This window comes from Mustela erminea, chromosome 14 (genome assembly GCF_009829155.1).
Source record: "Mustela erminea isolate mMusErm1 chromosome 14, mMusErm1.Pri, whole genome shotgun sequence".
Classification (NCBI taxonomy): Eukaryota; Metazoa; Chordata; class Mammalia; order Carnivora; family Mustelidae; genus Mustela; species Mustela erminea.
Window position 1 is genome coordinate 5,429,627 of NC_045627.1, and position 20,935 is coordinate 5,450,561.

At 41.8% G+C, this 20,935-nt stretch overlaps 1 protein-coding gene across 2 annotated transcripts in view; it reads right to left on the minus strand.

The window, feature by feature from the left end:
- PCNX2 (pecanex 2) overlaps positions 1–20,935 on the minus strand; it is a 288,644-nt gene that overhangs the window by 243,932 nt on the left and 23,777 nt on the right. For both annotated transcript variants that reach the window (XM_032312937.1, XM_032312936.1), the window contains exons 2-7: positions 16,077–16,282; positions 15,365–15,485; positions 14,628–14,664; positions 6,149–7,447; positions 441–588; positions 158–303 (exon numbers count right to left, since the gene is read on the minus strand). In XM_032312937.1, the coding sequence (XP_032168828.1) occupies positions 158–303; positions 441–588; positions 6,149–7,447; positions 14,628–14,664; positions 15,365–15,485; positions 16,077–16,282 (1,957 nt within the window). The remainder of the gene's footprint in view (positions 1–157; positions 304–440; positions 589–6,148; positions 7,448–14,627; positions 14,665–15,364; positions 15,486–16,076; positions 16,283–20,935) is intronic.

Genomic DNA, 20,935 nt, shown 5'->3' on the forward strand with positions numbered 1-20,935 from the left:
GGCCCTGAGGCAGGAGAACATTATTACATGTGAGCCATCACAGGACTAAGTCTTCCTGTTCCACAGTCTAACACTGAGCCTAAGGGACCACGTGGGCCTGAGAAAGCCCCCAGCTTGCTCCCCTCTTCCTCATTAGTAAAGAGCTCTAAAGACTTACCATGTTCATCAATGAAGACATGCATAGCGTCCATGGACATCTCATCTTGCACAGATGTCTCAGGCCCGCTGATGACTTGCAAGACAGAACTATCTTGCTGGGAAGTTACCCGGTAGATTATTTGTCTCTGTCTACTGCCCTGGAAACTTAACATATACAGAAGTTTCAAACACTATTCAAACTCCTCCTCATCCTTAACAAACCATTACAAGCAGCAGCCAGTAAAACGAAGCGGCTGCACACTTTGCACCACCACGAAGCTAAGTAAGTAAGTTACACTCACAGGGTCGTGATCTTCGCAGGCTCCGTGAGCACGGGGCTGGTGCTAGTGTGGTCTTGACTTTGCATGTCCGGTTTTCCTTGCTTGGAACTGTGTCCATTAGGCTTTTCACTCTCCTGGATTTCCTCCTTTTTCTCAGGGGAGCCGTTATCTGAAAAACATTGGTCTGTGTGTGAACATAATATTAAATAAGAAATTAGTGAGAAGGCGCTTGCAAATAAGTTACCAAAACTGAAACAAGAATAGACAGAAAATCTATATAGCTCCGATGAATTCAGAATGTGTTTCACTCAATTTTAATTTTACTAATTATGAAATACCTAAATATATTTGAAAAACATAACTGTATATATGTTGGAGACAAGTTACGTAGACCTCTACAGACAGCTTCTACTTTATGGGCAGATTTCGGGATTCCCTAGACATAACTCCAGTGACCACTGGCCTAGCTGGTTGAAAAATCACCCGTTTAGATTACTTGGGCTTGAAAGGTTCATAGCTCATAAGTGGATAGCATCAGATGGAAAATAAATTTCATAAGCAAACCTCGCTATTTTGGAGCAAGGTCCCATTTACCGCTTTAAAAAAAATCTTTTATCAATCCTTCCTTCTCGCTCATTCTCCAGGTCTAGATTTTCAAGGTAAAGGCGGACTCAGTCCCTCCATAAGGTAGACACTCAAGCCCGGCTGACTTTACACGACAAACTTGGCCCCATGGAAGACACAGTGAGGCCGTACTCCTGCTTCTTGCCCTGAGAGTATTTTAAGGTGAATAAGGATGCCAAGGCAATGGGTACAGATTGGTCATTTGAATTTTCACAATCCTCCTTAAACAACGGACCAAAGTAAGTCTTAGCTTGCATCACTATGCACAGCAGAATCCACGGCTAGGGGTCAGCCCTTCCTTGTCTTAGGATATATACCCCAACAGTCGTTTTTAGGGTTACAATGACCTCCCTATTCCCAAAACCAAAGATCCCAAGAGCTACCTTCCTCCAAGGAAATTGTCTAAAGAACACAATTGAGTGGTTTGAACCTCAGGTCCTTTCGAGACATGCCATTCGAAAAGCTCACCAAGATCTGCCGGGACCCTCAACGAGTAAAATGGCGTTGGCTACCCTGAGATATGAATCACATCACTATTATATAACAAAGTTTTCATCCTCAGACTTTGAGAGAAACATTGCTGGTTTCTATGTGAGTCCTGGAGATAAACATTCCCAGCACATCTGTGAAACTACCATTAGAATTGCTTTGATACAGAAATGTTTGCCTCTCATTTGACAGCTTGTCAAGATAGAAGTTTTCACAGTTTTCAAGAAACACATTTGTGAGAAAGTGCTATCATAACAAGTGGCTTTGGCCAGTGATCGTATTGCATATGTAACTGTAGAAAGCCATCGCAGACCGCCCTCCCCCCTCACTGCATGTAGCTGGACTCAATTGTCCATGCCTCTTTCTCATATTTTAGCCTCTCTTTCTCTTAAATGGGTACATTACATATGTCAACATATGGACTATTTATGTTCCTTTTTCCCTTGAAAATAACACATTAAAAAAGAAAATAACACATTAACAGGGACTTTCTGCCTATAAAAAATGGTGCACATGAACTGTATGTAATTTAAAACTACAGAAAAGAAAAAAATTTAAATCACTCTGAACCCCACCATACTGAAAACAGGAGCCGATTTGATACTTAGTACACCAGCCATATTTTTTTTTTGCAAATACTTTTCTGTTTTATAAAAAATAAGTCATAATGTAGATACTTAATTATGTTAAAGTTCAATAGATATTTAATGAGATTAGATATTCTTCTATATCATCTAAAAATGGTAGTTAGGTAATATTACATTGGTACAGCATAATTTACTGAATTAGACCCCTATTGCTGTAAATTTAGGTTGTTACCATTCTTCATACTTTGAATAATCCTTCAAAAAGCATCTCTACCTACATTCATGATTTTTTCTCAGAAATTCTAGAAGAGATTGAATATGAAATAGGTAGTGGCCAGACGCCCAGCCCAGGAAGCCAACATACGATGTGTTAAGTCAGACTTGTAGGAAGTCAGATCATTATTTTTAGCAAACAGTCCAGGAAGCCAAATAATTACCCCTGTAATAATTGGCGCAAAATGGCCAGGACTTGATTAATTACTGAGAGCTTCCCTGATTTTTGTCCCTGCTTCCAGCCAAAGAAAACCAAATACGTTCCCATGACCAATCCCAAAGGTTGCTCTAATTAGCCCACTTCTAGCTCCCCAGCCTCCGGTCAGAGCACACCTGAAGCCTCCCCTTTCTCCACTACAAAGCTTTCCCACTCCTCCTCCTGCCTTTGAGTCTCTGCCAAAACACGGGGAATAGTGGCTGACTCCCTTGCCATCAAAAGCTCTGAATAATGTTTTGTCTTTGCTTCTCATTCGAGTGGTCTTGGTTTATTCCCACAGAGTAAAATAAAGGTGTATCAAAACAAAATGAAATGAAAACATGGTTTTAAAGGCTTTTGATAAGAGGGTGGTTTTTCATAGCCTAGAACCTTGTTATAGACCCAAGGCCTGAGGATAACCATAAAGCCCTTTGCGGGGAGGACCAGGGCTGGAGATACAAGAATACCATAGAGAGAACTGAGAAATCATGTATATTACAATCGTGTAAAGGTCAAGCATTATTTCACTATGAAGCAGGGGAAAGATGAGGACATATCGCCTAGGCTGCTGATATCACTCAACACTGTCATGTTGTTTTAGAAACACATTCTGAAATTGGGTTTTTAGATTACAACCCATAGCAAGTTATTATGTAGAGATTGAGGAGCAGGGAGATATTATCGATCTCAAAGACACAAGGCACCACGGAAATGGCATTTAATTTGCCTCCTTTCATTCTTGCCTTTCAACAACTAAAAGACTTCTGTCCTTCTCTTTCATCCTTCAGTTAAAAGCCTCTGTCCTTTCCCGGAGGAGGCACGTAATCCAGCCAGTTCCTCCCACCCTGCTGTACCTGCAGACTCCAGACAATCAAGCCTGTTCTTTCCACAGAAAACCTTGTAGCATCCCTAATTTCTTCGCACACCCCTCGATCTCCAATTTTATACTGTTTGGATTAAGTGTGGTTGGCTGAAAAATTCAAGAAGAGCAGGAACCTGAGTGGGCAAATCCAATAAATCTTATGTATGGCCTGAGGGGAAATTCTGAATAAAAGGCTGAAATTGATCAAGGAGCAGGACTTTTCACTTACTTTCCTGATTGGGTCCTCACAGCACATCTGTAACATATCCTTATTCCTGCTTTACTGAAGAAATTGTGACTCGGACGGATTTAGTAAGTTGCCCAACCTCATCCAGCTGGTGCGGCAAAACCAAAACCTGGCCCTGGGCTCGGAGCTGTTGCAGCCTGTGCTCTGTCCACCATACACACTGTGTCCTGGGCAGACACAATGTATGGGTCAGCACTGTCCAATATGGTAGCCTGCGGCCACGAGGGGCTATTTAAATTTAATACCATTAAAAATTCAGTTGCTCAGCTGCACAATACCCATTTCATGTTTTTAACAGCTGCCTCTGGCTACTGACTACTGTACTGGGCAAGCAGATAGGGGGCTATTTCCATCACTGCAGAAAGTTCCATCGGACAGTGCTAATCTAGATGCACGAATATTTATAAAAAACAGATGAAGGCCTATATCCTGTATCAAAAAGATTTTTTATCTCCCAGTAACCAATGCTTTCTTACACTGCCTGGGTTTGTTAAAATATTTATCTGAATTTTTCCTGTTCTTCTTACTCTATATTGAAAATCTTAGATATATAGACATAGTAAAACAAAGAATACATTCACTTTACATAAGTTAAATACCCAGACTTAATGTGTTTTTAAGCAAAGGTGGGGCAATTAGCAAGCGCAGTAATCTTTTCGGCAAAGCACCTGAGAAGCCAAAGAAACAAGCAAATTGCTGGTCAGTGCCAGCACGGAGGCAGAGCGCCCTCTGGCTGTCCCAGAGAGCAGGGAACAGCCAGGGACAAAAGGACAATTCTAGCACTAAGGGCTAAGAGCTACAGCAAAGGCCAGGAGCTGCCAAGTGCACATACAGCTACCAGCACCCAATCTTACCATAGAGACACTATTTTACTGGACACATAAGCAGAAATGTACTCAAAAATCACAGGAAAGTGGACATTTATGATGTGGGACACAGAAGCAGAAGAAAATTATTAAATTTCCTTACCCACTGACAAGCCCTTGAAACAGGCAGAGTGATATTCCTCTGGGACTCAACTACCCCTACCTGAACACTTCGCTAAGGGCAGAGGGCGATCCTAGCCTGACTGACTCCTACCCCCTACCAGGATCCTGAAGTCTACTCTAACAACTCCTTTGGAAACTTTATTGCTAAACCCTCCAAGATTCATGTTGACAATCATTCCCAAGCATATGGCCCACTGATATACATCTATAGGATCTCACAAAAAGGTTTTATTACTGGTAAGAATAACCTTTTTCCCAACAATAGCTAGCTCCGTGAAGTCCTGGAAACCTTGCTTCCAGAATTCTTCAGAGATCTACGCCATCCCTAACCTTATCCTCCCCAAGTTGCAAGAATATAATGGACCACCCCTCACAACCCTGGGCAGCAGCTCTTTCTGACCATGGGTCCTGTCCCCGTGCTTTAATAAACCACCCTTTTGCACCAAAGATGTCTCAAGAATTCTTCTTGGTCATCAGCTCTGGACCTCACCCCACCGAACCTCACCTATATTCTGAGACTTCATTATTCAAAGTTAAAAGATTTTGTAAAAACTCTAGTCCAGTAACACCCTTTTGCCACTGAGGCTGTTGAGCCCAGGGATACTAAGCAACCTGAAAAGAAATGAATCTGACATCCATCAAGGAAGTAGAGTCTGTGGGAGCATTGGCTCTGGGTCAGGATTGCCTGGGATCAAAGCTCAGCTCTGGTACTTCTAGACTTCCTAGACTCACTGGGGGAGGTTAGTGAAATTCTCTGAGCTTCATCTGCAAAAGAGAAATAATAGTACCATAATGTAAGGTTCTATGAAGAGAAATGAGGTAAGACGAAAGTAGCTGCATAATTCACTGTTCAAACTGGGAACGCCTCTGAAAGTGAAAGGCGGTGCTGTGGCTAATTGTGGTGGCAAAACGGGGTACATGAGGACCCTCGGGGGCAAACCACAACGGACAGTCATTCCTGTTAATACACGTGAAGTGCTCAGGGCAGTGCCTGGAGTACACTGAGGGCTGCGTGTTTATTATAACTATGTTGACAAGTCGGGATGATTGCAGAGTTCTGCATACAATGATCTTAAAATGGAATTCAACAGGAAAGTGGGTTCAGCTCATAGAACTGTGCTTTACAATCAGCAATCCCAGCCTGCATCTGCTCCACAAAGGGAGAGAACTCTCCGGTGAGTTCTTGTCACGGTGATAAAATATAATTGCTCATTTCCTTAGAAATAAATGTTGTTACCTTCTAGGGAAGCCAAACATTCATTACTCTGCCTTAAATTTCCTGCTAGAGTAAGCGAGTATTAATACAGGCTCAACCCACAGCTTCATATTGGCCCATCTGGCAATTACCAATAGTATCACCAAGCAGCAATGACCCGATACTTGCAAAACCAAATCACAGAAGCTCGTGGAGTAGGGATTGCCTTCTCGGTGTCATCAGGACCGAGCTGATGTGGCACCGTACCTCCGACAAGCCCACTGTCTTGGTTCTGCTCTCCTGGGTCATTCCTCTGGCCAGACGCCGTCAGCTTGGAAGTATTGATTGACTCTAATAGGGACACAAATTCCAGGAAGTTGGATTCATTCGGAATCTGTCCTTCCTTAGCCTCTAGGTCAGATTTCGAAGTTGGCATTGTCTTTTCTTTATCGTTGACCACTTCTGTGGAACTTTTGCTCAGGAAAACATCTGTCCCACTGTCCACACTGAGAACCCGGGTGTGTCTCTTTTCATGGCTAGTTTTACAAGATGATGGGTCAAGGTTAGCCTGGCCTTCCTCTGCCCCCTCAGACACGGGGACCTCGTGAGGTGCGAAGAGGGGGTTTCTTTCACAGCGGTCTCCCGGAGAAGGACTGCCATCCTTGGTGGCATTTCCACCCTCCCCAGATTCATAGCCAGAACACTGATTGGATGACGCCTCCACCATCAGTCTCTCTGGGGTCCTGTCGCTGCCGTTGTTTTCGGGACACTTAGCACCTCCTCCCCGGTCCTCAGAGAGCTCCAGGGTGATGACAGGAATTCTCATCTGCTCCGTGTTGGGAGGACTGGCCACCCCTGGGGTGGCCGGCTCTGCATCAGACTTCAAACCGGCTCCCTCGGTGCCGACCACCTTCAGGTGGAGTGAGCTCTCCAGGTCCGTCATGGAGTTCGGGGTGCTGCTCATGGTGATGACGATTTTAATGGGTTCATGCAGACTCAGTGGGTCTCCAGGTTGAGAAGTATCAATTAGAGTGACAGCTACCTCGCTGTCCGAGCAGTCCGCTTCCTGGGTCCGGGGAGGGTCCCCATGCCTGGTGGCATCCGGCGGCAGGCGTGCAGCTCTGGCGATCACCGTGTCGCACTGGGGGCAGCTGCTGCTCAGGCTGTCTGCAGGTGACTGGCTTTGCAACTGTTCCTGTAAGGAGCCCTGGGCATAAATCACAGGTTCTGGACTCAGGACTGAATTCTCACTGCCCCAAGGCTGGAAGGAAACATCCGTTTCTAGTAAGTCGTACTGAGACAAGGACAGGTGTGGCAACTTCTTCAAGGCTTCCTTCTCCACTAAGCCGCCCTCGGACCTGTGGCGGAAAGGGGGCTGCCCCCTGCCTCCTCTCTCCTTCACTCTATCACTGACTCGTGTTTCTGCCACAGCTGGCCTCCTGGGTCCTGCAGGCGTGGTCACGGGGTCTGGGCCCCGTTCTTTAGAAACAGCTGAGCTTTCCATTTTAATGCCAGGTGAGGTAGATGACACTGGTGCCACCGCGTGGTCTTCGGAGAGAACGACACCTGAAACGAACAGCAGGAACTTTCTTAGCTGTCGAGATGGATGACTAATGTCCCTGCACAAGGCCTCCTGATAAGGAAGCTAAGAGCCGCGCCGGCAACCAGTGTGACTGGATGCTTATTTTTAAAATATCACCTCTACTGTGAAATTGCTCTTAAAATCTCTGCATTTAAAGTAATAATTCAGGCTTTTAGATTTTGCTTTTTTGTAGCATTGGGAGGCAGACCGGTTTCGACACTGTTTGGGACTCCCTATCAGAGGGGTCCTGGCTCTGCTACTTACTGGCCACGTTACCTTGGGCAAATCACCTAATCCCTCTAAACCAAGATCCTCAACTGCGGAGCTACTGACATTTTGGACCAGAGGAAACTTTGCTGTGGGGGCTGTCCCACGCATTGTAGGAAGGTTGGCAGCACCCTGACTTCTACCTGCTTGATACCAGTAGCAACTCTGTTCTCAATTTTGACAATGGAAAACACCTTCGGAAATTATCAAACATTGCCTAGGGAGAAACCTTCCCCCTGCTCTGACTTTCAACCTCCTATTGGTAAAAAAAGGAATAATTATCCCAACCTCTTAAGGCTGCCACAAGGATCTATAAGGAAAGACATGGGAGTGCTCGCTTCGGCAGCACATATACTAAAATTGGAAAGACATGGGAAGCACCAGGCCAAGGGCTTAGCCATGGGCTTGCTGGGGCCTTGATTTGAGGAAAATAATAACCTTACATTTCCGATGTGACTCATATATTTTCACAATATTTCTAAATGGTATCTGCAACAATATATACTTATAATGGTGGCCGAAAGTGAGCTTTGTCCTCCCAGCTTCCCTGTATCTGTGAATGACCCTATCATTCATTCTCTAAGTCTCTTAAGCTTGAAATCATGGGATAATCTTTTGGATGTTCTTTCTTGCCTGGCTTTATGGTCATTCAATTAATAAATACCCTCAGTTTTCCTTCCCTTCTATCATGAGGACTATTCTCTAGAGGCCCAAGGAGGCCCAGAGTGGGCAGGAATAACACTCACTCTCCTCTGCCTCCAGGCACACGTTGGTAGAAAGAATTGAGCACAAACTCTGGGCTTAGCTCTCCCAGCTGGAATGTTCTTTCTCCTCGTCACTGAAGGCCCCACTCAAGGCTTTTCTCATACCTGTCCTTCAACATATAACTTCCCCCTAAACCACAAATAATCTTTCTTCCAAACTCCTTAAGCAATTATTATCTATAGAACTAAACTTTACTTACCATAGACTTTTTTTTTCCTTTTTTTTTTAATTTTTTATTTTTTATAAACATATATTTTTATCCCCAGGGGTACAGGTCTGTGAATCGCCAGGTTTACACACTTCACAGCACTCACCAAAGCTCATACCCTCCCCAATGTCCATAACCCCACCCCCCTTCTCCCAGCAACCCTCAGTTTGTTTTGTAAGATTAAGAGTCACTTATGGTTTGTCTCCCTCCCAAAGATATCACCTCACACCAGTCAGAATGGCTAAAATCAACTTACCATAGACTTTTGAAACTATAGCTTAATCTTATACATTAAAATTATCTTCATAACTGGATCGTACAGAGTTCTAGAAGAACAACCATAGTTCATATTCATTGAATCCTCCAAAGAAACCAGTTTATTATCATATCCACACTCAAGAATGTTAGCTAATGGTAACAGTGAAGGTTATTTCACTTTGTAGCAACCTTACGCAGGTTATCCTACTACACAGAGTAGACACCTTTTCATGGAAATAGAAGAAAAGAAGGGTCAAGAAACTTGTCCAAGTTCACCAGCTACTGATGGAGCTGAGACTAGAGCCCAGACCCTCCGGGTCCTGATCTGACCCTCCTTTAGTCCTTCACATGGCCTGTGTGTGTGTGTGTGTGTGTGTGTATGCCTCCTTTACTTTGCCATTCAGATCTCAACCTGAATACTGTTTCATCAAAGGGGCTTTCCTTGACTGCCCAACATCAAGCGCATTTGTTGAAAATACTGCATGACAAATCCAAACCACCAGGCAGGGCCTCAGGAACAAGGTGTTGGGTTGTATCTATAGAACACATTCATAATGGACTTTTATTGCCTCATTACCTCCCACACTACACAACTGAGATTGTACAGATTAATAAGCCAAGACATCTCCTGACGTACAAGATGAGATGAAAGATCACCTAGGTTTTAAAACAAATAAGGATTTAATGCAAAGACCCTGTGATGGGAACTCACTTGACATGTTTAAGGAAGAGAGAGAAAGTACATGGAGCTGGAGTAGAAAAAACAAAAGGAGAATGAGACTTGCAAGAGAGATCAGCAAGCCCGGCAGGGTCCATGTATAAGCCAAAGCGTGCAGCTTGGATTTTATGCTAAGAATAATGTGAACCTGGATGCCTGGGTGGCTCAGTGGGTTAAGCCTCTGCCTTCGGCTCAGGTCATGATCTCAGCGTCCTGGGATCGAGCCCTGCATCAGGCTCTCTGCTTGGCAGGAAGCCTGCCTCTCTGCCTACTTGTGATCTCTGTATGTCAAATAAATAAATAAAATCTTAAAAAAAAAAAAAAGAATAATGTGAACCCAGCAGAAGTTTTTCAAAGGGGCACATGATCTGAACTAGGTTGTTAAATAGAACCTGTATGAGGGATAGACTGTGCAGAAGTACGAGAAAATTTGAAGAAGAGAAGAGTACTATAAGACCTTCATAAAGGAAAAAAAAAAAAAATTGAAGGAGAAAGACCAGAGAAGAGGCTGTTGCAGTTGATGAATAATGGTGTTTTGGACTAGGGCAGTGGGGGTGGACATGGAGAGAAACAGATAAATTTGAAATACGTTTTGGAGTAAAATTGGCAAGACTTGTCAATAGATTAAAGCTACAAGTAGCGAGGGAAAGACAAACCAAGGAAAACCCCTTGATTCTAAAGCTTTGATAATGGGATTGGTGATGGGACTGTCCATTGAAAAGGAGAACACCAGAGGAAGTACAGATTTAGAGACAGCAATTAGGAAATCAAGTGGTGATCCATTTAATATAATCGTTAGAAAACTCATCCAGGAGGACATAGGTGAAAGCACCCGGCTGCATGAGACTGATGTCCAGACAGAGCTCCAAACTGGAAAAGCAGATTTACTCACCATCATCACATAGACGGTATTTAAAGCTAGATATAAGATCACCAAAGGAGATCTGGCATCTGGAGAAGAGAAAGGGGTCCAACACCAAGACCAAGGATACTCCAGCCTTTACATGTGAAACAGCATGTGAAACAGGAGGATTAACCAAAGGTCACTGACAGGGAAGCCAATCAGGAAAATTGGAAAAGCCAAGAGAAGATAGTTGGTCAACTACACCGTATTGCATATACATGAATAAAGTCATAGTGTGGCTCATAAGTGGGTCTTTTGTGAATACATTAGCATGTCATACCTCAATACCCTACATAAAAATGGCCATAATGAATTTCCTACCTGGAAAACCAAGAAAAATAGGTGGCCTAAAATGACCACCGAGATATCGCTTAGCAATGAAATCCACCCAGATATAGTCATTTGTTTTCTATCCTTAACACTTGAACTGTAAAAACATACCATGTTACTAAGCAATATTTGTCAAGAAAGACACTATATCAAAACTATGTGATTATGTCACTAGACGCAGAAAACCCTCTGACAAAATCCAGTACCCTCTCATGACAAAAACATTCAACAACCTGAGATGGAAGAGAACTTCCTCAACCTGATACAGGCTAAATACTAGAAACTAACATCATATGTAATGGTAAAAGACTGAATATTTATCCCATAAGATAAGAAATAGGCAACGATGTCCACTCTCACAACATCCAATAAACATTGTACTGGAAATTGTACACAGGACAATTCGTCAAGAAAAATAAATACAAAGCAACTAGATTGGAAAGGGAAAAGCCAAAGATTTCTATTAACAGGTGATATCACTCTGTCCATAGGAAATCCTAAGGACTCCACTAAAAAACTTAGAACTAATAAACATTCAGGAAGTTTATAAAATATAAAAACCAGTGTGCAAAAATCAACTCAATTTCCATACCCTAGTGATAGACAAGCTAAAACAAAATTAAGAAAACAACCCCAGTTATAATAGCATCTAAAAAAATACTTAGGAATGAATTTAACAAGAGTACAAAACCTGTGCACTAAAGACTACAAAATATCATCAAAAGAATTCAAAGTTCCAAATAAATGTTAAGACATCCCAAATCCATGGACTGGAAAATGTACTGCTGTTAAGATGCCAATTCTTCAAATTGTTCTAAAGGTTTAATACAATCTTTATAATATCCCAGATTTTTTTTTTAAGAAATTGATGTACATGGCAATGTACAAGACGCAGGATAGCCAAAATGCATTAGAGGAGTCATAGTTCCCGATTTTAAAACTTATTACATAGCAATGGCAATCAAGCTGGTACGTGAGAGCATAATCGTAGATATAGAGACCAAAAGAACAGAACTGAAAGTCCAAAAATAAACCGTTATTGTCATTACGGTCAATTGATTTTCAATAGTGTGCCAGGACAAGGTTAATGGCGGGAAGGAGGGAAATAGTCTGTTCAGTAAATGATCCTAAAACAACTGGTAAACTTTATGCAAAAGAAATAAGTCAAACCCCAACTTCACATCATACACAAAAATTAACTCAAAATGAATCATAGACCTGACCAAAAGAATTAACCCTATAAAACTCTTAAAATGAAACATAGGAATAAATCTTCACGGCCTCAGATTCAGCAATGGTTTCTTACACATGACACCAAAAGCCCAAGTAACAACAATAACAAAAACAATAAAGTGGACTTCATGAAAACTAAAAACTTTTGTAATTTAAAGGACCCCAGTAACAAAGTTACAAGAAAACCCAGAGTGGGGAAAATATTTGCAAATCTATCTGATGAGGGACTTGTATCTAAAATATATAAAGAACTCTTACAATTCACCAATAAAAAGAACCTGATTAAAAACAGGACAAAAGACTAGAATAGGTATTACTCTAAAGATAATGATGATCATGGAACATCAATGTCATTAGTCATTAGAAAAATGACTAATTTCATGCAAATCAGGGGCTTCTGGGTGGCTCAGTTGGTTAAGCATCTGCCTTTGGCTCGGGTCATGATCCCACAGTCCCGGGATCGAGCCCCGCATTGGGCTCTCTGCTCAGCCCCGCATTGGGCTCTCTGCTCAGCGGGGAGCCTGTTTCTCCTCTCCCTCTGCCTGCCTCTCTGTCTACTTGTGCTCTCTTTCTCTGTCAAAGAAATAAATAAAATCTTTTAAAAATAAAGTAATTTCAAACCAATCAAAGCCACAGTGAGATACCATTTCATACCCACTAGAATGGTTATATTTGAACACATAGTCAATAACAAGTAGCATCAAAAACATGGAGAAATTGTGACCTTCATGTATTGATGATGGGCATGTAAAAGGGCACACCTGCCTTCTAAAAGTGGTAGATCCCCGAATGGTGAAACACAGATACTACATGATCTAGCAATGCCATTCTTAGATATATATCCAAGAAAATGAAAATATACATCCGCACAAAATCTTACAATGAATGTTCAGTGAAGCATTACTTATAATAGCAAAAAAAGTGCAGAGGACTCCAAGTTCATCAACTGATGAACAGATAAATAAAACATGGTATAGCCCTTTTATGGGATATCATTTGTCAATAAAGTGAAAGGAAGCACCGATGCAAGCTACAACACAGATTGTGCTAATTGAGGGGAGCCAGTCACAAGGGATCACACATTATATGAAGTGTTCAGAATGGGTAAATCCATAGAGACAGAAAATACAATAGTGGTTGCCTGGGGCTGGAGAAGACGGGGAGATTGAGGAGAATGGCTAAGCAGTGTGGGATTTCTTTTCAAGGTAACGGAAATATTCTGAATTTGACGATGTGAGGGATACACAACTCAGTGAATATACTAAAACCGTTGAGTTATAATCTTTGAATGGGTGACTGGTATGGCATCTGTGTTAGGACTCAAGAGACCTGTTTAAAAAAGAACGCCATTGTGCCTATTACAAAACTGGCCTAAGGAAAAGAAAATTGCTCTCGTGCAGTGTTGTTGAGAAAACACTGGACTTGGCAGACAGTTGTGGCTCTAAATGTCACCCGTACAGTTGACTCGGCATGACTCAGAATGAAATGAAACATGCCAAGTCTCGACTGTAATTCCTAGCACAAGGAAGGGAAGAAGGGATTGTTTCAGTTGGAACGGTGGAGTCAAAAGCCCAGAACAGACAGTGAAAGGATGCAGAGTAATGCTGTTAATAGCTTGAGCTGGAGTAAGTAGTGTAATAGGACAAAACAGTGCGAGTGTGTGTGTGTAAATGGACACGAAATAACATTGTTATGGAACTTTGTGTGTAACTAACATATCTGAAACCTAACTAAAGCTCACTTCTTCTTTTGGTAGTACTAATAGAGAAAAAAGAACTTGAACAAACCTTTACATATTATCGTGGAATGCTGAGTGATGACAAAAGGAACATCATTTAAGTTTTCAGATCCAAGTGCTAATTTCAGCTGTTTTCCTGAAGATAAAATTTTATGCTACTTTCAAAACTTAGAGCATAAATTTCTCTTAGTAGGATTGCTAGGAGAAAATAAAAATGCAGAGAGTGGACCTCTAAACACTTCTATACACTGTTTTCTGAGTCTTCTGAAGGCAATCGAAAGATAATAAAATGAAATCTCTGTGAAAAAGGAAAATAAAAATCTCAGGGCTTAAAAGAAAATTTCCAGAAACAAAATTTGTAGCTTGAAGGAAATGCAGTATACAAATGCAATAACATTTCTTCTGTCATTTTTCAATGTAAGTACCACAATAAAAAGTTTACGTCAATAGTAAATTAATTCTACTTTTTATCTGCTATTCTGAGCCATACGAAATAAGCCCACACTGGAGAAAGGACAATAACCGAGGATCTGAAAAAACATTATAATCGAAACGTAGACGTGATGTGAGAAGTAATTATAGTTAAGAGTGGAAGAAATGAAGTTGAAATACAACCATGCAGTCTTAGATATGATTCTTATTTTAAATTAATTCCCTGACGTTCTGTTTTCCAGAAGTTCTTTTTCACGTCACTGAAGATAATGCTGTGATCAATTATTAAATGGTGACAATAAATACTCTACCTTGGAGATCTTCCACTGTTTCCTGTGCCGGCAACTCCTAAAAAAATGGAAAAAACAAAAATCAATAGGAGACTCAGCTTAGTGCCCATTTCCAGGCAGTCAGCAGACACGGAGTGGCAGTGGCTGGTTTTCCAAACGGCAAGTGGGGAAGAGACGATACAGGGTCCTCTCTGAGTCAGCTTCTCATCAGACGGAGAGCAAAACCGAATACAAAATACAGGTAAGTGCCGATCTCTCAACAAGACCACTGCACTGTGATAAAAGGCGTTTGATAATTAAGGAGGTAAAAAGGAGAGAGAAGAATGTACAACTCTGTATGACGCGAATAAAGCCCTGTAAGTTTCATCCAGAGCAAAGGGGTTTATTGACTTCCCAAGAGACAGGTGCGATTTACTGCAGAGTGGCACAGCTGATCCCAGGGGAAGACAGCAAAAGACAGGCAGGAGAGGTGGAAAGAAGTCAAGGTCGGCTGATCGGCTTTTCGGGACAGAGCCACAGGCCCGGCAGGGTAGGGCAGCCAGCAGACCAGCCCAGGTGTGGTGTGTCCAGCACCTGCCGGGTGTTCATTTCATGGCCAAGGGCTCCCCTGACGTCACTTCTGCACTCTGAGATGTGGCACACTACCAGCACGAGGGCAGTATCCACAACTAGAATTTCTACCTTTGCACACTCCCATTCTAGGCAGGATCAACACTGTGCAACAAGAACAGCAAGAAACGGAAAAAACACACACTGACCAGTGGCCCAGAGGAGTGGTGAGAGTTTATGTTTTGGCCCCTGGAGCTGCAGCGAAGAGGAGGCGTGGAGAGGCTGGGAAGAGCTTCCTCCTTTTTGCCGTTGTTAATCTGCCTGTTATTGCTAAAGCACAGAGAAGCAGAGCAGTGATGTTATCAAAGTGAACTAGGACTTTACATTGTCCCAAACCAACTCCTTTCCCTAGATTCTATTTTGTAATATTCACTGTATTCAAATGCTGTTTGTAAGGGAGAATAATGGATCTTCTTTTAAAATAAGACGTGCTTTCTAAAGGAACTGTCAGAAATAAGGGCAAGAATAGTGACAATGACATTCAAGAATCACTTGATTTTTCAGCTCTGGGCAGTGTATTACTTCAGTATTAACAAACACAGATATTCTTTTTGAAACTACTCTGGCATGCACTAAGCACTTAGATGACAAGATAAAAATGCTGGAGTAAAATATTTTGCTGTGTTAAGCCTAATGCAAGCGAATTCCAGAGCACGGTATAAGGTCACATTAATAGTTAAACCATCTTGATTATCAATATCAATTTTATGCTTAAGTGTATGCTCCAAGAGAAGAAAAGTGTACATATTTGTGTCTGCCCATATTGGTCTATTTTTATAAACAACTGGTAAATGAAAAAAAAAATTTTAACCAAAACTAAAACATTTAAATTATGAACCAACACATGAATAGAAAGGTTACCTTGGAATTTTGTGATTGGTTATATGTTCCTTGTTGGCCTCTTTGTCTTTATTTGGCTTTTCTTTCTTTCTAGAGGGCTTCTGCTGAATTACTTCTCCTTTATCGAACATGAGGTGTAGGCGGTAACTGACCAGTTTGATGATTGTGAAGAATACAGTCACTGAACTGCAGTAAAAAAACGCAGTGATAGCATTTGGAGGAAAAGCCTAAAGAGGAGAAAAGAAAGAAAAAATTCATGCATTTGCAGGATGTTCTTTTGTTTTAAATCTGAAAGCACTGTCAGACTATTCACTGAATACAAACTGGGCAAGATCTCAAATTTTATTGGCTTTACAAGTTTTCCTGGTTGTGATGCCCAAGGAGAAAGAGCTGCTATCTTTTTAGGCTTTTTTAAAAATCTTTGTTTCTCAGGTTCTGGTACGAATTGTGTGGATGCCCAACATTTCGTTTGCAGGCAGGAGTCCCACAGAAAAAAGGGTGTTTTACACTCAGCCTTCCCATGTCCTATGAGTTCTTTCCCGAGCCTGGTCTGGCTTTCCTGCACGTCTGCTTGTAGCAAAGCCAGAAGAAAGGCCTTTGAGATGTTGTTTCCTTCAACAAAGCACAAAAAGTCTTGTTGAGAACAGAGGGAAGAAGGAAGGAGAAAGGTTAATGTAACGTCTCCCTCCCTTCCTTCCTTCCTTCCTTCCTTTTCTGCTCTCCTGTAGGCTAACACCATCAGGACATGTATTTCCCTAGTGGTTTAATGCAGGCAAGGAGCCACAAAATGGCACACCGGGGGCACCTGGGTGGCTCAGTGGGTTAAAGCCTTTGCCTTCGACTCGGGTCGTGATCCCAGGGTCCTGGGATCGAGCCCCACATCAGGCTCTCTGCTTGGCGGGGAGCCTGCTTCCTCCTCTCTCTGCCTGCCTCTCTGCCTACTTGTGATCTCTGTCTGTCAAATAAATAAAAAACTTTAAAAAAATGGCACATTGCTTCCAAAAGGAAGATAGTTACATTAGTGTAAAAGGATCTGAGCGTAGAGATCATGGTAAAGTTCAGTTCAGTTCTGTCCAATCCCCTCAGGAAACAAAAATAATCACTAGGATCCAAGCAACTGTCCCATTCTGCAGGCTCCCCCACATAGCATCCTAATTCTCTCCCAGGACCATGGAGAACCGCAGGTTCTTTACTCCTTCCTAAACTAAATTCTTATCTTTGGAGATTGAAATAGATCCCAGTGTCTCAAGGTAATATGAGGGACAGCCTCAATAAAAAGCAAGACGCTTTTATCAATGCACCTCACTAAAGGGTCTCAAGAAATCATCCAGTGATAAGTGTAGTCTCTCCTTCAACCTGAACCTGATGGGCCTGTGGAAAACATGGCCCAACCCACCGTGGTCCCACAATAGTCCCTCATCTAGGTAAGACTGTTCCATAAACAACATGGCCACACAAAAAGAATAAAGAAAAAGGAAAACTACACTGACTTGCTTTTACTTCACGGGAAAAAGGTCCACAAATAAATATAAATTAATAAATAAGTGAATGAGAGATTAAGTAAAACAAATTAGATAGATGATGATAATAGATAATGAGCAAGAGAGAGAAATAAAGTCAGGTTCCCTACCTGGAAGCAGATAAGTTTCCCATTTACACACAGACCTACTGAGGAGAAGCTGGAATGAACTTTGAGGAATACAGAGAAAAATTAAAAGAGAAAGAGAGACAGGGGCCACCAGTAGTCCCCAGCACTTATTCTTAGCATGTCTATATATTTCAGGTCTAAAAAATTCAGGCTAAAGCTAGAGAGTGAGTTTGAAGAAACTGGTAAAGGAAGACTAAAACGCAGCAAATGTCCTGAGACTAGATTAGCATCCTGTCAGACACAAATTATATTCAAAGTTGTTTAAATTATAATGTAACATGGGCTTCATAGTACTCTGGTTAGTGGGGCCACAGAGAGAATTTGTGCTCACTAAACACGGGGCCCCCTGCATTTTCCAGCTTCCTTTGCTGTCAGGCTAGGGTCATGTGACTACTTTTGGCTCATGGACGATGAGGAGAAGCGGCTGGCGTTGCGTCAAAGCCTGGACAGTTATGAGCTAGGGCTTCCTCCATCTCATGCTTCTCTTTAGTTGGCAATCTCAGAGGCCACGTTTCTAAGACATTCCATCTGCAAGAGGGCAGAGCTTCCTGCAGCCTGGGTACCTGGTGACTCTGGAACAAGGCCCTTACCAATCTGAGATGGACATGTACTAGAAGTGAGAACTTAATCCTTTGATTCATTAAACCACTGAGATTTGGGGGTTTAACTGCTGTGTCAGCTAGCGCTGATTAACCCAATACCGGGGGTTCCATTTCCATAAGGAAGCTTCCATTCAAACTATATTAGAAATAAATGGGGTAAGAAGCCCTCAGGTAGGGCTTCTCAGGAAGCCCTCTTCTCAGGAAGAGAAGGCTAGGGAAGGTGAGAGAGAAAAGATTACATATGGATATTGGGATAATTCATTTGGAAAGAAACTGACTTGCCACAGTAAGAAGAGGTACTTTTCAGTTTACCCTCACAAATATAGAGGCAGCCCTGGCTTGGTAGTGTTGAAATTAAGAGAAGGCAAGAAGTTACAATGAGGTTCAGTATCTAGTTTGCAACCCAGGTGAGAAAAGGCCCTTGACTCATTTTTTACAAAAAACCACTGGCACTTTGTTACTTCCCCAAAAGCCCATAGACCTCACCAGGCCATAATGAAAGACAGCGATTTTACTGAAAATTTCTAGGGAGAGAGGAAAAGTTTTACAGCATGCTAGAGATGGCACATTATTCCTTCCCAAAATTCCCTAACCTCCTTTAAAAGCTCTCCCTTCAGAAGACCTTGCAAACAGAATCTAGAATCTTCCCAAATATCTCCTTTTTAAAAAAATTAACATAAAATGTATTATTTGTTCAGGGGTACAGGTCTGTGAATCAATCAGGCTTACACAATTCACAGCACTCACCACAGCACATGCCCTCCCCAGCGTCCATCCCCAGCCTCCCCATCCCTCCCATCCCCCAGCAAACTGAGGGTTTGTTTCCTGAGATTAAGTCTTTTATGGTTTGTCTCTCTCTCTCTGGTTTCATCTTGTTTCATTTTTTCCCTCCCTTCCCCTACGATCCTCTGTCTTGTTTCTCAAATTCTTCATATCAGTGAGATCATATGATAATTGTCTTTCTCTGATTGACTTATTTCACTTAGCATAATACCCTCTAGTTCCATCCACGCTGTTGCAAATGGCAAGATTTGGTGGGGTTTTTTGATGGCTGCATAGTATTCCACGGTATACATAATATATATATATGATATATATAGAGAGAGAAGATATATATATCTTCTTTATCCATTAATCTGTTGATGGACATCTAGGCTCTTCCCATAGTTTGGCTATTGTGGACATTGCTGCTATAAATATTGGGGTGTACATGCCTCTTCAGATCACTACACCAAATATCTTTTTTTAATGTCATGTAATTAAGCTCTGCTCAGGCTCCTCCAATTGTACATTTCCAGGGACACCACTGAAAATTACTTTCAAGGCCATTTTACTTCTGACATCATTATGCTCAGTCAACAAAAGATCATCAATTCCTAGGATTTTCTGTCCTTTATAAGTATGAATGCAAGGAGAGGAGGGGGATTTAGGAATAAATGTGTCATGATGAGCAGTTTTTAATTGGCTTTTAATTTCTGTCAAAGATTCCACCACCCCCCCCCCATATTAGGTTGATTCGGATTTCGAATAGAGGTTTATTTGTTTCAGGGAAATCATAATTTTTTTTCTTTGTTTCAATGAACTTATCATTATAACACTTCTAATTAATAGGAGGCCATATTTTTCACAATTATATCCTTGGCCAAAGCAAAGTTGTATGTTGTTCTCTGACACATTATTAAGATTGTCTAGTAGTATAACAATGCATTTTACCAAAATTTCCTGACAAAATGTAATGAAAAACAATATGCTGTTACGAACTGAGCAATTACAAATATACTTGCATGGCTCACAGAACTGGACTTGTTGGGTTTTGGCGCCATCTAGAAGAATCTGTCTTCATGGACACCCAGACCACGCGCCGTTCTCCCAGATGGAACCCACCTCTGTTCCTTGAGGTTCATAGCTCAGGCTCTCTCATAGAGTGTACCCACTCTTTTTTAAAAAAAATTTGTTGTGGTAAAAAATATATAAGATAAAATTTACCCTCTTAACTTTTTGTAAGTGCACAGGTCGGTGACGTTCAGTACATTCACGTCATTGTGCAGCCATCGCTCCCCATCCATCTCTGGAACTTCTCCATCTGTCCAGACTGCAAGTTTATACCCATTCAATGGTAACTCCCCATCTCCTCCTCCCTCAACCCTGGCTACCCACATTCTATTTCCTGTCTCTATGAATTTGACTCTTCTAGGTAACTTATGTCATTGGAATCATGCAGTATTTGTCCTTTTGTGACTGGATCATTTCCCTTAGCATAACGTCCTCAGGGTTCAGCCATTATTGCAGCATGGGTCAGAATTTCTTTCCTTTATAGGGCTGAACAATATTGTGCTCATTCATTACACATTTTGCTTATCCATTCATCCATTGATGGACACTTGGCTTGTTTCCATCCTTCCGTTACTGTGAATAGGGCTACTCTGAACTTGAGTGTTCAAATACCTCTTGAAGACCTGCTTTTAATCCTTTTTGATATATATCAAGAAGTGAATTGCTGCTAGATCAAGCAGCAATTCTCTGTTTAATTTTTGGAGGAATCTCCAAGCTGTTCTCCGTAGTACCTGTGTCATCTTATATTGCTCTGGTTTTTTACTGCAGGTTAATGGTGTATTACTGGCCATCTCTTG